Genomic DNA, 16,734 nt, shown 5'->3' with positions numbered 1-16,734 from the left:
CAACCCCCACCGCAGAGATAATGATGTGGAATAATTCTGTTACTTTTCAAGGCACACAAACATATCCATATTGCTTATTTCAAGGGCAAGGCCTGGGTGGGAGGAATCATTCAAGTACATGGAGAACTGAAACTTTATATTCATGTGAATTTGAGCACTAAAGACGTGGCCCATATTGATTAGCACTTAACATTTCACCAATGTGAAAAGAATTAACAACTGCAGGTACATTTTCATTTTAATGAGGCTATAAACAGAGCTATTTCTCCCATGAAACTCTTGTTAGCAACCTTCGGGGACCTTTGTTTCCAACATATCTTTTTAGCATATAACAGATGCAATTAGTAGCATTGCGCATGAAGTCGCCATTATACGAAAGAGAACAAAATAAAGTCCACAATGAAATATTTCAGTATTAGGCCACATGATTTATTCAGTAGTGTTTATGTTCCCAAATTACAATTTATGTCTATCCATGTAAGACTACAAAAGTTACCATTAGAATTGTCTGTGCTTATAAAATACCAACATTTTCTTTTCTCTCTCTCTCTCTCTTTACTGTTATATACTCATTAACACCAGTCTGCAACAAGTTACATAGAATCATAGGCACTTCAAAGGCTTTAAAAGACGTTTACAACTTAAATGCATTTTTAAAAGAACAATTAAAAAAAAGGATTCTTTTTCAATTCCTACTCGTACCTTCAAATTGCAAGAAATTAACCAACAGTGGCCATAGAAATTTGCAGCAACATCTTGGAATACTGTTAAGAGTCTTTGGGTTTGTATAGGCTTGTCAGTAGCTTACTGCAAAATCTCCCATAAAGAAGATTTGTTTTTGTACGGGTACGACTACATCGTTTGCAGTAATAGTCCAATTTTACACATTAATTTGCTGCTGTAAGTTTCAATGAAGCTACAGGAACACTGAGAAACAAAGCAAGGTGTAAAATGGATTTTCTGACACTAAAATTTATACAAAGTGGAGGTTAAAGTTTACATAGCTGAAAAAATACATTTACACTAAGAGTTACCATTATCTGAGTTATCCGAAGACAAATTGCACCATGACAACTACAAAAAGGCATTTTATTTTTATTTATTTTTTTGGAAACAGATAAATTAATGAAATAAAAACTAACTTGTAAGATCAATCAGACATGCTGACAAAAATTAAACAACTTTCATTGAACCATAGGATAAAAACAATCATTTTCATTTATGCATAAAGTTTTTAAATGATTCAGTGAACATCAATGGCTGTATAAAATAATGTTTTGCCACTGTTATTCACAGAACACTGCAAAATGTTAAGATTTTACTTTACATTTTCTTAAAAGGAATACATGAAAAGTTTTAAATACAATGGGATTTTTTTTATCATAAAGGTGCCATAAAGGCTCTTTAATGAAAAAAAAAAGGTTTCTTCATTATTCTATGCAAAAAAAAAAAAAAGCTTTATTTAAAAAGTTCAGTGATCTCTTAAACAGAGACACTTAAGTTAAGAGTTTTATGCATAAAACTCCTTAGTAGGTGCCTTCTGGTAGGCAGCGCTGGATGGTTTGCGTTCTCCAAGGTCGTAGCTGCCTTCATCCTTCTTTCTCATGCGATATACCAAAAGCAAGATAAGGAAGATTGCAAAGAGAAAACCAATAACTCCACCGGCGATAACAGCTATGGAAGGGAAAAGAAGAGAAGTTTCACCAGGAGCAGTGTATTGCCTCCAAGTTGTCCCCTCTCAAGAGAAAAAACAACCACCATCGTTTACCGAGTATCCCAACCGTTCAAAATGGCATTTCAAAACAACAAGCCTCAAGCCTGGGAACCAAGTGGAGAGGTTTCCTACCCTTGCCACACCTCCTCTTCCCAAGCCATGACCCTCACTGGTCCCGCTCTACAGTTTCCATGAGGGGTTCGCCTGGCTGAAATGCATCCCTGAATAATGCAGTTTGCTTGCCTGAATAGGGAGGAGTATGCAAGTGTGCGTAGAAACCATTCTACTGTACAAAGGGTTAACAAAAATGTTGTTCCCCCTACTTTCGCTTCTGGCACTGCCAACTATGGCCCCTTAGAGCACTGCCATTGTAGCATTTTAATTCAGTTTAGTTTAAACATGTAAATCGTGTTTATAACCCAAGCAGGTTCTTAAGAGCCACCCAGATTATTTTATAGCCAAATAACTGTTAAGGTTCTGGAAGGGACGTTCTAAAATGTTCCTGAAGGCTTGACAAGCCCAGCCCCAAATATATTTACTTGGCTGCAAAATGCAAAAGGATTTGCTTCCTAGCATGTGTGAATTGCAGCCCTGGAGTCAAACTAGACAAGCAAGGCATGAAGGGTGCAACTCTCTGGTCCCAGAGAGAGTAGCCCAGAGGCCCACCTTCTGGGAGGGAGATCCACCACTTGTGGAAAGGACTGCGGCTATTTCCCCTCCACTGCTGGTGCACCAGTGGCCAAGAAAGGGGTGTTCTAGGGACGGTGCTCAATATGTATTTTCAACACACGTTCTCTCAAAATGCCCATTTCTGAACACTATCTGAAAGCACGTGCCACCATTAAACACAATTCTATATGCTTTGAACCAAAAACCGCATTGCAAAATTTGAGGAAGTGTGAAATCCAGAGGGCTGGCAGTGTTCAGATCCTCACATTCGTCTGTGTGAGGTGCAGGTTAGGGTTCGTTTGTGTCCGAATTCGCAAAGCTCAAAAGCTTCTAGCAGCCCCATCCCCTTTGCAAATGAACCCCTCAGGTGAAAAAGATTTGTTTTTCCTTTCATCCCTTGAGGAGGAGGTGAATGTCCTGGTGTAAACATTATTGAGATGCTAAGGAAAGGGCAGCAAAGTATTGAGAGGAAAAGAGTAATAAAATGGAAACCGTTCCTGTGTTGCAAAAGAGAAAAAAAGTGGGGAGACGGCATCATACCGCAGGGTGGGGAGGAACAGTGCTCAAAGCAACAGTCCCCCAATACTCCTAACAGCTATGTGAGTAGCTGCAGAGACAGTGAATACCTTGGCTTCAAAATAGAGCAGGAAGCTCCTTATTCTGCAGCTTATGAACATATGGCACCCACCTGCCAATACTTCTGTTCTCTGGAAAAGGTTTTCTGAGTGTTTTTGGGTGAATACGTCGGTGTCTTCACCTGGTTCGTTCTTAGCGTTTTTGTTTTCAGCGTCAGGCTTGAGAATCCTCTTTTTATCAATCTCTTCAGGTGACTGTAGCACAAGATGTGGGGAAACGATGGCACAGAGTCAGTTTAGAGGGAGAAACAACAACCCGCAGCAGCAGTGACAGAAACCATTACCCTTTATGCATTCAAATTCTGTAATATATACATTTCCTATTCACTTGACACCTTTAGCTCAACTCTCTTGAGAACCTTAAAGGGGGATGGGGGACGGGGCAGAATTTGTCTCCTAAATTTCTAACTGGAAGCCTCAGACCCCTTTCTTAAAATAACTCCTACAAATCAATGTGTGCTTATATAGATGTGCTTACCCCTATGAAATAAGAGTAAAATCAAATAGATTTGTTGCTACATGGTGCAGCGAATGTAGTCTAATTCAGTTTAAACATTCTTTAACTGTGTAACATAACGTGGCCTGTAGCTCAGTGGAAGAGCATGTTCTTTGTATATAAAAGGTCACAGGTTCAATCCAAAACATCTCCAGGTAAGGTTGGAAAGTCCCCTCTCTCAAACCTGAGGAGCCATTGCCAGCCAGTGTATCCCAGTCTTCCCCAACCTGGTGTGATCCAGCTGTTTTAGACTACAACTCCTATCAGCCCCAGCTGGAGGACACCAAGTTGGAAAATAAGGTTGGTGCAGAAAGCATAGTGTAACTAGGTGGACCAATGATCTAACTTGGTTTAGAGGCAACGTCCCATGCTCTTGTTCCTATAATCTGAAAACAAGGAGCCTATTCCCCACAATTTAAGCTACGCCCAAAAACATTTCCACTGTTAATTTGAGGGAACTAGCCCAGTGTGCCAATAGCCCTCCAACAAAGCTCTTAGCGGCCATCAGTTCCTTTTGATATTTTGTATTTTGGCTGCCCTGTGTAAAACCCTTTTGAGTGTCAGAATTCGTAAGTGAAGCAACAAGCACATTCTGATAGGATTCACAGTCCATAAGAGGAATAGCCAACTGTTCGGTGATGCTTATTGGGTGCCCTGGATGCAGGAAACTACAGCAGCTTGCCCTACTCTTTGGTAGTTACTGAAAACTCTCCACTATGTTTTTTTTTGCAAGTTTCAGGCCTTTGGAAGTATCTCTTACGATGCAACTCAGAATCATAACTTTGCAGTACTTAACTCTACCCCAACCTTTGCTTTCCTTACACACCTGTCTCCCTTCCCCACTAAAAGGGGGGGGGGGGAGAAGCTGGTTGGAATAGGGTTAAGGGTTAAAAGAGGGGACGCAGTGGGCAGAGCAAGGCTTAAGCACAGAGTCTCCTGCCCACTCCCTTTCTCCTTGCAATAGCCTATTGCTACTTTGCACAACAGCAGAAAATGCAAGGCTGGGGATTCTACGCTTGTCACCAAGCTTTCCCATCTTAGCTGTAGGCACTAACACATTGGGGAGGTCACCAACCTGAGGATGCTCAAGGAGGAAAATGTAGCACTGGGGAAGAACCCTGCCAAACTGTGGGCACCGGCGCCTTCTACGAGAGAGTAGCATCCAATATATTCTCAGATATAGAGGAGGGATACACACGTTTCAGCACAGAAGACCAAAGCTCTGCATTTCTCTTAATAGACTGATATGATATCCAAGGGAGTTGTCTTTATGGTTAATCCACAGCTTTGCACTAAACCTAGTAAATCCTCTTAAAGCATACATCAGATGGCATTTAAGGTTAAATTATTATTACGGCAGCTTTAAAAACCAGCAAGAGGCTCCTCCCCTGCACACACCTTTGTTTGCGTAGGTACCTTGGTCTGCATTTTCAGCGTGGTTTTCTCAGTTCTGGGAGCATCGCTAGTTGGTGGCATCTTTGGAAGATTTCTTGATGGCACCACTATTGGCGTGTTATCGCCTTCTTCTTCTTCTTCAGCCCCTGAAGCACAAGAAGAATATGAATGGAAACGCATCTGTACATACTTGCTCTGCTCCAGTTTATTGCCGATATTTGTGTGCTTTCCTAAAGGCTGTTTACAATTTATTTATTTTTTTAAAAAAATCTTTTCTAAAAAAACCATCAACATCGCAGTAAAATGTAAAATAAATATTGGCGCTTCTCCTCCAAGGAGCTCCAGGATAGCATATAGTTCTCCCCTCACCCCAACCATTTTGTCCTTACAACAACCCTGTTGTAAGATGACTTGAACTCTTCACAACATGCTGGTTTCCTATCTACAGCAGTGAAGGGGAACCCATGGCCCTCCAGATTTGACCATTGACCATACTGGCTGGGGTTGATGCAAGCTGGTGTCCAACCACATTTCCCCATGTTCCTGATCTGCAGGGGGGTTTGCTTTCATAGGGAAGCATTCAAGCATGTGACACCCCCCCCCTTCCAGGAACAGTTTGAGAATGTAATCTGGTGTTTGTGGGGAACAGCCCTTACTTATTCAGCAGCTGGCTAATCAAAAAGGTTCTAAGCATTTACTGTGTAATTTATTTAGCTGTAAAAAGGACCGGATAGTTATCTGACCGATTATGTAGCAACTACTTTGCACTGAAATCCAAACACTCGTGACATTTTCTTTTATCTACCTAACTGATTTAATTCATCGAGATTTGCTCGGTAGTATTTGGCTTTCTTAGTTTAATTTTCCATTACTTCAGTACATTCAACTGGGGCAGGGGGAAAGAATTATATTAATCAAGCAGCCTGGTACAACATTTTTTTAATTCCTCAGGGTCTAATCTAAAACAAAATCCCATTTTTTTGTCTTATCCCTTATTTATATGTAATAAATCCAACAGGATATCAGCGTTTAAAACTGCATATCTCAACTCCGGAAAACATAAATGCACAATTCAACCAACAGGAAGCTTCAGAAAAGTTCAGGATTACTGTGTAACTATAGAAATGCACATGAAATTTCACAATCCAGGTGGGAGCATGGAAAGGGTAGCTACTGAAAGCTCTGTTTGTTCCCTGCCACACACTCAATATCTCCGCCACTCTAGGTAGCCCCGCCCCCACGCCCATCAACAACATTATGCTCTCCATAAAAAATACTCTTTAACTGATATATGCTAATGAGATGCAATGCTCTTGCTTGTGGCAAAATTTATCACGTGGTGTCACCTGAGCCACAATTACTTCTTTGTTGCCCAAACATTCTCTGTGGCCTTTAAATGCAGTGTGTCACCAAGGTCATTCTACTAAATGATACAGACACTGATAACAACATGGGGATTCTAATCTTCATCATAAACAGCATCACAGATTCAGCAGGTAGTCAACATACAGGCAATGACAGCTTTAGACACATCCAATATATGTGCGATTGCGCACATGTGCATTGCGCCAAATACAGAAGTGACCCAAAAAGTCACCAAAAGGGGCGGAAGGGGGTATCTGAAGGCTTTTTCAAGGGTGTTTCAAATATACACAGTTTCACTTAAATGCATGGTGCCTTGCAACGTAACATCCGCATAAATTGGGAGCTACCTGTACAGTCATACCTCGGGTTGAATGTGCTTCGGGTTGAGCGCGTTCGAGTTGCGCTCCGCAGCACCCCGGAAGTAACGGAGCGCGTTACTTCTGGGTTTCGCCGCTTGCGCAGACGCTCAAAATGACATCATGCGCAGAAGCGGCGAAAAGTGACGCGCGTGTGCGCAGACGTGCCGTTGCTAGTTACGTTTGCTTCTGGATGCGAACGGGGCTCTGGAACGGATCCCATTCATATCCAGAGGTATCACTGTACTGAATTTTCTGTACAGATTAGGTTTTTTCAGATTAGGTTTTTCATGTTCTTGTTGATCAAGGGCCTGCTTCACACATATCAGCTGACCCGACACAACTTGTGGAGACCCAGGAAGAGAACATGGTCAGACTCTTCTAGCCCAGTAATGACTACTCTGCTTCCCATTGCTTGCTACCTGATTTTATTTCATTCTTAAGAAGCCAGGGACTGAACCTGGCACATTTTGCATGTGAAGTGTATGCTGTACAATGGGACTGTAGGACAAAGGCCATGTCCAGTCCTAACACATTTATCATTATGCGACATTGCTTTACCTGAGCCTGAACCCGAAGTATAATCATCGTCGTCAATTGGATAGACTCCTGATGCTTCTTCAATGGAGCTGTTGTCAAGGTACAGGTCTTTATCGGAGGTCAGTGCTGCTCTCTGGAAATGATGGTGAAATACATGGTTAGTTCTTTGTTTCATTATGCACAAGCACAACTTCTAATTTAATTTCATCCCAGTATATCATTAAATGAACTGAGGAAGCAAATGTCACAATAAATAGTAGTGGGAAACAGTGTTAAAACAAGTGCCATAAGAATATCCTTCATGACCATTGTTGATCTGGGTTTAACGAAAGATGAGGTCAACATGGAGGCTATGTCCTCCTGTTTCCATTAGCCAAGATTTATTAATTTAAACTGATCTTATTAGACATGTTTTCAACGTCTGTACTTTCTTGGCTTGAAATATGAAGCACAAGGACTTGTTGTGCTTGCATTAAATAAAAGGCAAGCATTATGACTCCCAAAATCTCTTTTCAGCTAAACTGCTTCCTTCCCCTGTTTTTTCTGAATATCAGTAGCCATGGGAAAATAACATTTCCCAGGGCTACCAACCTTTGGGCTGCTGTTACAACAATACTCCAGGAGGGCTAAAGAGAGATGTCTCTCATTCAATCCAATATCCAAAGAAGAACCAGGTAAGCAGCTGCAAGAAAGGCGTGTTCCAAGCTCCAAGGTGGGTTAGTTGGTGGAGATAATTTGGGGGCTCGAGAATATAGGGATTTGGATGCTCCAGGATTAGTGAGGGAATGATCTGTCCCATAGTGCTCCAGATAATATTATAATGGGTACCATAGGATCTAACTGCAGTTATAACAGAGCTCAGTATAAAGTGAGTTATTCCCCAACTGTTTTCGGGAAATATTTATGTTTGCCACTTCCAGTTACTGAGTACCAAGGGTAGAGAGCCTATCACTCATTTTTCAGATCTCATTCCAAGGCAGCCAACAAATTCACACCCAACACCACCTCACTAAAAATAGCATAAACACAACCAATGACAAGATCAGCAGTCAAACACATACTTTCTGATAGGCAGAGGTATTATACATACTCCCTCAAAATGAACTGACAAAGCTCCCAGTTATTAACTTTGAATCATTTAAAAACCAGCAGGCCCCCTCATATATTACAACCTGAAACAGGAGGTTGACAGGCAGTTTAGGTGGAATCTCATATAGGCAACTTGAACATGCACTTGTGCAAGAAAAAATGGTTTTAAAAAAATGAGAAAAGGGACAAAAACTGAGAAATACTGGCTAGTGCTCCCTGGTCAAGTCAGAATAAGCAACAGCTCTTGATCACTGGAAATGGACTTTCATATTTTAACACATAAAACAACATGATGGACTAAGTTTATTAAACATCAAAGATCCAGACAAGAACTTATGAGCAATATTCTATGCATGCCTACTATAAATAAGTTCCCACTGGGATCAGAGGAACTTACTCCCACCTATGTGTGAACTGTTAGATCGCAATCTACATGCATTTCATTGTGTGCATTCAGCTGAACGTGCATGGCAAAAATACTTAAAAGGAGGTGGGATTCTGGGGGGGGGGGAGAGACTTCGGCAATCCCACCCACCATTGCGTCTATATGCTATTTTTGCTTGAGGTGTGGTCTCCGGAACGCAACCCTCGTGTATGTTGCAGGCTTACTGTGTATGATTTTAGCGGCGGGCAGTGAGTGCAAGCCCCGTGCAAGAGCCACAGAAACTCTGTTCAGTACACTCAGACAGGGATTGCATTCCCATCCATCAATTATTATCCCACTTACATTGATATTCTTAAGAGTATAATGCTGGAAAATCCTCTGACCTAAATTCTTCACATATTACAAGCCAATGATCATTGGAGCCCAGTCTGGTTACTGAATAAACAGGAATAAATCTAAATCTAGGGGATGCGAAGCAGATTAATGTCCACTAAGCACTAAATACAGGTTGCTTCTCCTCTCAAATATGTACTGAGTTTAGATTGCACATCTGGGAGTCGTTAGCTGTTTACAAGTCATCAACAAAATTAAAAAATTAAAGTAGTTTTACAGAAATGGTGTCACCCTAGACCCACAGTCAAGGTAAAGGCATCTTCTCTGACCACAGATATAAAGGGAGAAGGGAATAGGTGTATCAGAGTGCCAGCCACCCTCTGCCCCTGGTTCATCTTGCACACATATCTAAATAAAAGCATCCCAATCACCATTTCATAACAGCTGGAGAAAGACTATGATAAGCAAATGTAGGAAGCACTTATACTGCAGAACCACTGATTCCTTTAGGGCTACATAATCAGTGGCATAGCACTCATGCGCCTTTCAAATCTTCAGCAGGCAGCCTTATATAGTTTAAAGGTGGCATTGTATGTGTGCTCTCAGAGTGCTGCCACCTCTTCATTTGCTGCCCACGGGAACCATTATTTTACTGTCACCAAAGGCACTTTTATCAACATATGATATGAGCACCTCAATTTATTTATTTTTAACCAAAAAACCACCACTGTGTGTAGAATAAACCCCACGGTGGGTCAACATACTGAGGACAACCCTGTAAAGGTATATATTATGTTTCAGAGACACATAGCTGTTTTGTTTTGTTTTACTAGGGAGCCTAGTTCCGTGAAAGAAGCTAGCGAAATTCAAACAATCCTTATTAGGATTAGAATGCTCAGGAGTCTGTGTCAAAAAGTCACCACTATTTAAAATTGCTATAAAGTCATAGAATCATAGAATCATAGAGTTGGAAGAGACCACAAGGGCCATCGAGTCCAACCCCCTGCCAAGCAGGAAACACCATCAGAGCACTCCTGACATATGGTTGTCAAGCCTCTGCTTAAAGACCTCCAAAGAAGGAGACTCCACCACACTCCTTGGCAGCAAATTCCACTGTCGAACAGCTCTTACTGTCAGGAAGTTCTTCCTAATGTTTAGGTGGAATCTTCTTTCTTGTAGTTTGGATCCATTGCTCCGTGTCCGCTTCTCTGGAGCAGCAGAAAACATGTGACATCCTTTTATATATTTGAACATGGCTATCATATCACCCCTTAACCTCCTCTTCTCCAGGCTAAATATGCCCAGCTCCCTTAGCCGTTCCTCATAAGGCATCATTTCCAGGCCTTTGACCATTTTGGTTGCCCTCCTCTGGACACGTTCCAGTTTGTCAGTGTCCTTCTTGAACTGTGGTGCCCAGAACTGGACACAGTACTCCAGGTGAGGTCTGACCAGAGCAGAATACAGTGGCACTATTACTTCCCTTGATCTAGATGCTATACTCCTATTGATGCAGCCCAGAATTGCATTGGCTTTTTTAGCTGCCGCGTCACACTGTTGGCTCATGTCAAGTTTGTGGTCCACCAAGACTCCTAGATCCTTTTCACATGTACTGCTCTCAAGCCAGGTGTCACCCATCTTGTATTTGTGCCTCTCATTTTTTTTTTGCCCAAGTGCAATACTTTACATTTCTCCCTGTTAAAATTCATCTTGTTTGTTTTGGCCCAGTTCTCTAACCTGTCAAGGTCGTTTTGAAGTGTGATCCTGTCCTCTGGGGTGTTAGCCACCCCTCCCAGTTTGGTATCAGCTGCAAATTTGATCAGGATGCCCTTGAGTCCATCATCCAAGTCGTTGATAAAGATGTTGAATAAGACCGGGCCCAAGACAGAACCCTGTGGCACCCCACTAGTCACTCTTCTCCAGGATGAAGAGGAACCGTTGATGAGCACCCTTTGGGTTCGGTCAGTCAGCCAGTTACAAATCCACTGAGTGGTAGCATAGTCAATAAGTTATTTTTAAAAAATAACTCTGCCATTGTTCTCTGCCATTGTTTCCTCTTATCTGCTGCTTATGCGGCTTTTTAATTTTAACTTACAAAATCCTATTTCCCACCCCACCCCCCGGTTAGTCACATTGGCAGTGCCACCCAATCAGGGAGCGTGTGGTGACTGTCATGATGCCGCAACACTGCATATCCTGTCTAAATTGGCTACACGGTGATGCAATTCCTTCCTGAATCGGTGACATGGGTGATCCCAGTCAGTTGAGGGTATTGAACAGGATAACATCACACCATTACATAGCCAGCCTGATTTTGCTATGTAATTAAGTCATGAAGGTCAAACCGAGTCAGTTCAGAGTGAGGTAAAGGCTTATCAAGTACAATATAAAATCACCAAAGGAAAGGGCCCTCTAATAATAATAATAATAATAATAATAATAATAATAATAATAATAATAGATTAAAACTGTGCCTGCCAAATCTTATCCAATTTGCTTTCTCACTGGCCCACCATGATTCTCAAAGTCAATTCCCGCTACCTAAACAGTAACTGTATGCCACAACATGTATTTTTAGGAAAATCTCTTAATTTGGGGCTTTAGCATTCCATACACACATATGTATGAAATATTATGTAAAATTCAATGAATGAATGCTGATAAAAACTGGTTTCTAGCAGGATCTATTTAGAAGTAGTGGAGGCTGGTCCATTAAAGCAAATGGGGAACTGCTCAACCAACTTCAGCCGGTCCTCACCTGTCTTTTGACTTAGGACCAGACCAGGAAGTAGCTCTGTCTACTTGCTTCCTTCTCCATAATGCCAGTGTTACCATTACAGAGCTTACCAAGGAGGAGGATGGGGACAAAACTAGAATTAGTGGCTTCTGTCAGTCTTTGGCTTTGGCTCCACCTACTGTTGGCCTCCCTGCCTTCCACCCCAGTAATCCCAATAGGCACCAGCCTCCAATGTTTAGAAGACTGCGCTGAAGTATGTACATCTCTAAACAATGAGCCTCATCGTCCTTCTGTTAGTTAGCATGTGTCTTGGCCTCTCCAAAGCCAGGGGAGTAACCTTCCACAATGGATGGTTTCCTACTAAGAATTTGGCTCCAGATTCTGTGTGCTCTGCCTAGCACTCTTTCCAATAAGTGAGACAGGAGGGGAAGAGAACAACACAGAACATCTGCCTGAAAAAAACCGCTCCTCTGAGGGTGCTGAATGGTCCTCAGAAAGCAAGTTAAAAATTCATTGCTTCCGCTCCCATGCTTTTCCTGGTACCCAAATGAACCTAGGGGAGAGAGAGAGAGGGAGGGAGGGAGATTGCAGAGGTCTTTAAGACATGAGTTGCATCTGTTAATGTGTTTTAGATGGTGCCTGACACAACAGAGCTCTTGCCCTTACTAAAAAAACTTCTCTGCTCTAATGGAGGATGAGTGATGCCCTTTGGCTAAAGAGGCTTAGTGAATCTCATGGTGCTCAAAGACATTTTCTCTCTTGACAAGGCAATGGAATAGATACAAACTTATTTCGCAGGACTCCATACTGATATCTTATTTCAGCAAAGCTACGGCAGAAAGCAACAAGGAGGAAGTTTTATTGACCCAGAGGAAACAAGAGAGCTTCTCTGTGGATACTTTCAAAGAAACACACATCCCATTAAAAAAAAAAAAGTGGCCAAGTTCGCTTGTAGAGCTGCAACTCAAGGAGCAGAAGACGTTTTAACACAGAGAGCTATCCTGCTCTGTTATTATGTACAAGTGCATGCCCACACATATAAAGCTTTAGGCTAGGTCCAGAACATGTGGAATGGCTGATAAGGCCAGTAGCATCAGAAATCTTAGTACAATCCAGTGTTCTCCAGATGTTTGGGACTACAACTCCCATCATCCCTGGCTATTGACCATGGAGTCTAGGGCAGATGGGAGCTGGAGTTTAACAACACCCAGAGGGGAAGATTTTGGAAGGCCTCTTTCTGTGGTCTGCCTGCCTGGGCAGAGCCTCATAACTCAGTCGATCTCTCTGCCAACACTGCAAAGGGGCAATATGGCCTATGAAGTTCTGTTTGAATAACTCTAGCTGCAATGCCAACGGATGTGGGGTTTTGCAGCGCACTGCTGTGCTGAACTGAACAGGACACCTTGTTTTAGTCCTCCCCGCACCCTCTTAGATAGGAGGGTTTACTGTAATTTAAAATGACACACGGCTTATATAAAAATGCTTTATAGTATTGAAGGACATTTGCCGATCTTCCTTATGTAAGCACGAAACAATACTAAGTCAGCATTTGTAATGTGCATCTGCAGTTGATTCCAAACTCTGGCATCCGCCTGTGGCAATGAGAGCGCAGCCTTGGAGATGAAAACTGTGCTCTGGACTGCAGCCTTGCTTGGCTTACCAGTGCAGTTACTATAACATGCAGAGTAGATGCCAGAAAGATTATTCACGCTCTTTGTATCTAATGAAGAATTTCTTCTCAACTCTCTGTGTGTATATATAATAAAATAATAAAAAAGAAACATAGCTGGAGGCTCTGAACTTTCATTGCCGATTAAAAGAAAGAAAGGAAAGAACTGGCTTGACTGTCTTCAGCCACTGAGAGTACAGAAAGACCCAGATAACTGAAATTACAGGAAATTGTCTCTGTTGCACACAAAAGAGAAAGATTCTTAAACAGGAATAGGTTCCTACTGAGACATATTAACCGGTTTAGCCATATACAATTTGAATAACAGAACTGTAGAATTCATCTGGTCCAAAACCCTGCAAAACGTAGGAATCTTTTGCCCAATGTGGGGATCGAACCCACGACCATGAGATTAAGAGTCTCATGCTCTAGCATTTGGATTACAGTGCAATCGTAAACCTAGTATTTCTTTCTTATTCTTTAAACCAGAGGTGGGGTACTCCAGATGTTCTTGGAAAACACCCACCATCCTAGGTTACGCTAGGTGGGGCTAAGAGGATCTGGAGTCCAATAACATCAGGAAAGGCCACAGTTTTCCCCATCCCTGTTTTAAATGTGCACATGCAAACAACATAGAGAAAGTTCTTGATTACAGTTTGAAGCAGAGGATCTCAAGCACACAAGCAGATTTACCCAGGAGAACAAAAGAACACTGCTTGATCAAACAATCTAGTCCACTATCCAGTTCCCCACAGTGGAGAGCCAGATGCCTCTGGGATACCCACAAGCAATTTCCAAAAGAACTAATCATTCCAGCAACTGGTATTCTTCAGTTCCATATTGCCCTCATGACTAATGGTCATTAGCACTCCATTAATTTGTCTAATCCCCTGCTAAAGGCTCCACCAGCGATTACCGTATTTTTCGCTCTATAGGATGCATCCGACCATAAGACACACCTTGTTTTAGACGGGGAGAACAAAAAAAATTCTCCCCCTCTCTGCGCAGCACCCCTTCAGTGAAACAGCAGGAGAAATGGAGCCCCTTCCATTTCTCCTCCTGCTTCACTGAAGGGGCGCTGTGCAGCTCTCCCTCTCCCACACTGCCTTCGCCTTCAGTGAAGGCAACCCGAAGCCTCCGGAGATTGGCAGGAGTTCCGCTGCGCTCCGGAGGCTTCAGGTTCCTTTCGGTGAAGCCAGGAGAGCAGGACTCCTCTGGCTTCAGCGAAAGGAGAGGCAAAAGGAGCAGCCTTCCCGCTACTCCCCGAGCTTGTGGGGCTGGCGGTGGGGGAAGCTAGGCTTTCCCCTAGCGCCAGCCCCAAAGCGCATGTCAGGGAGCAGCGGCAAGGCTGCGCGCAGCCTTCCCGCTGCTCCCCGAGCTTGGCGGGGGAAGCCCGGGTTCCTCCCCCCCAGCCCCAGAGATCACACATTTGCTCCATAATGCACACAGACATTTCCCCTTAGATTTTAAGAGGAAAAAAGTGCGTCTTATGGAGCGAAAAATACGGTAGGTATCCAAGCAGTACCATCTCTGGAAGCCACCTCCTGTCATGTAGAAGTAACAGTTTTATTAAAAACATTCCTTTTCCTGTGATCCTTGGAGGAAGGGCGGTATAGAAATGTAATAAATATAAAAATAAATATAGGCACTGATTATTTTTTTTAATTGAGGCAGCTAAATTCCATTCCTAAACCATTTCTTGTTGTGTGTTTTACCTTGTTAAGTAGCACAATTTTAATTGCTTAAATCCCACCACCAAACAAAATAATAATCAAACACCCTTCATCCTTTGAGTTGTCTACTATATCTGGTGCATGCCTAGGCATTTGAGGCACAGCATGCATTTCTGGAAATCTAAACAAAGACTCCCATCTGCACAATATAACCAACATCAGAATTCAAAAAAGATGGGGGGGGGGGGAATTCAGCTTCACTGTGAAAACCAACACCCTAATCCTGGATATGAAGACTGGAGTCTTTTGCTGCCACCATATTTATTAAGCTCTCAGCTCAGCCTCCAACGTGGATGGAGTGGGAGCACTCAGCTCTGAAGACGTCAGAATAGCTGCTTCCGAGAAGCTATCTCCAGTTCAAACCCTGAAGTGCCACTCCACGTTTAAGTTTTTAAATAGATAAGCTGTTCTTCTAACTGTAGCAGCAGTAAGGCAGGCAGCCAGCCAGCCAGCCAGCCAAACCACAGATGGATTTACCTCAATTAGCATAGCAATTCTGCATGTTTTACAAAGAAAAAAGAAAAAAAAGAAAAGCGCAGTCATCAGTCTCAGTCCCAAATAGAAGGAAGCATGCACGGCTAATTCTCCATTATAGTTCAAAATGTGGGTGTGCATTTTCCAGCCACTGTAACATCAGCCTGTGTTTTACACATAAAGGTAAATTCAGAGAACGATCTGTTAATGAAGACCCAGGTGCCAAACTTAATCCTTTTCAGGCAGTGAGATGCTTGGTACCATTGAGGACGATAGCCTTTCCTCATAAATAAATAAATAAATAAACAAACCTCTTATGAATGCATTTCCCTGTAATTAATTGCTATTAAAGGCTATGGAAGCATTTCTCTGTCTTTTGTCTCTCAGATCCATTTTCTACCTTCCAGAGGACCTTCATTTCCAGCTCCAGAGAATGCAATTGAATGATTAAAGCTGTCAGGGTAACCTTGCTGGCATGCATGCCGATAACTCTTCACATCACAACCTTCTCTCTTGCCTCACTGCCCCAGCCTAGCAGCAATTAATTGCAATCTCTGCAAGTGGTCAAATTGCAAAGCAGCCCCCCTGGAAACTTGCAGAAGCTCACACCAAAGAATGTTGTTTTTTAAAGCACACCGTTTGTTCTTTTCTCAAACAACCCCGGGCACTTATGCAAGCAGCTGCTAATCAATAGGCACTGGAGATGGAGTGGGGAAGGTTCTGCAAAAATACATACATACATATATAAAAACAAATCCACCACTGTCAAAACTTTCCAGCTGATGGAAAAATACATGGAGAAACAAGTGTAAGAGATGCAGCATGTTTAGCAGTTACATATTCTGAAGAAAAGCAGGCAATTACATAGCTAATGAATTGAATTACTTTTAAAAAGCACCATCTTAATCAGTGGCTATTACAGATGTCACAAAACAACACAACTTCTATTAAGCTTATAAAAATGTCAAAGCATTTCCTCTCCAATTCTACGTGAAGGTTCTCATAGCCTTCAATTTCCATCCAACCTATGATCCATTAGCAGATGCTTAACCTCTTAAAGAAGACAGGAGTGCCTGGCATGCTCTGGTCCATGGGGTCACAAAGAGTCGGACATGACTAAACGACTAAACAACAACAACCTCTTAAA

At 42.4% G+C, this 16,734-nt stretch overlaps 1 protein-coding gene across 2 annotated transcripts in view; it reads right to left on the bottom strand.

Moving 5' to 3' along the window:
* Window positions 1–407: 407 nt before the first annotated feature.
* SDC2 (syndecan 2) overlaps window positions 408–16,734 on the bottom strand; it is a 63,903-nt gene continuing 47,576 nt past the window's right edge. Inside the window, exons 2-5 of one of the 2 annotated variants that reach the window (XM_083622787.1) lie at window positions 7,192–7,303; window positions 4,931–5,055; window positions 3,072–3,213; window positions 408–1,674 (exon numbers count right to left, since the gene is read on the bottom strand). In XM_083622787.1, coding sequence (XP_083478913.1) covers window positions 1,511–1,674; window positions 3,072–3,213; window positions 4,931–5,055; window positions 7,192–7,303 — 543 coding nt within the window. In that variant the 3' untranslated portion in view covers window positions 408–1,510. Of the gene's footprint in view, window positions 1,675–3,071; window positions 3,214–4,912; window positions 5,056–7,191; window positions 7,304–16,734 lie in introns of both variants that reach the window. The other variant, XM_083622786.1, reaches the window with a different exon arrangement.

The sequence above is a fragment of the Podarcis filfolensis genome (assembly GCF_964270895.1).
Source record: "Podarcis filfolensis genome assembly, chromosome: 7".
In the NCBI taxonomy this organism is placed as follows: domain Eukaryota; kingdom Metazoa; phylum Chordata; class Lepidosauria; order Squamata; family Lacertidae; genus Podarcis; species Podarcis filfolensis.
Note: the sequence above shows the minus strand (reverse complement) of the source record. Positions and strands in the feature narration are given on the sequence as shown.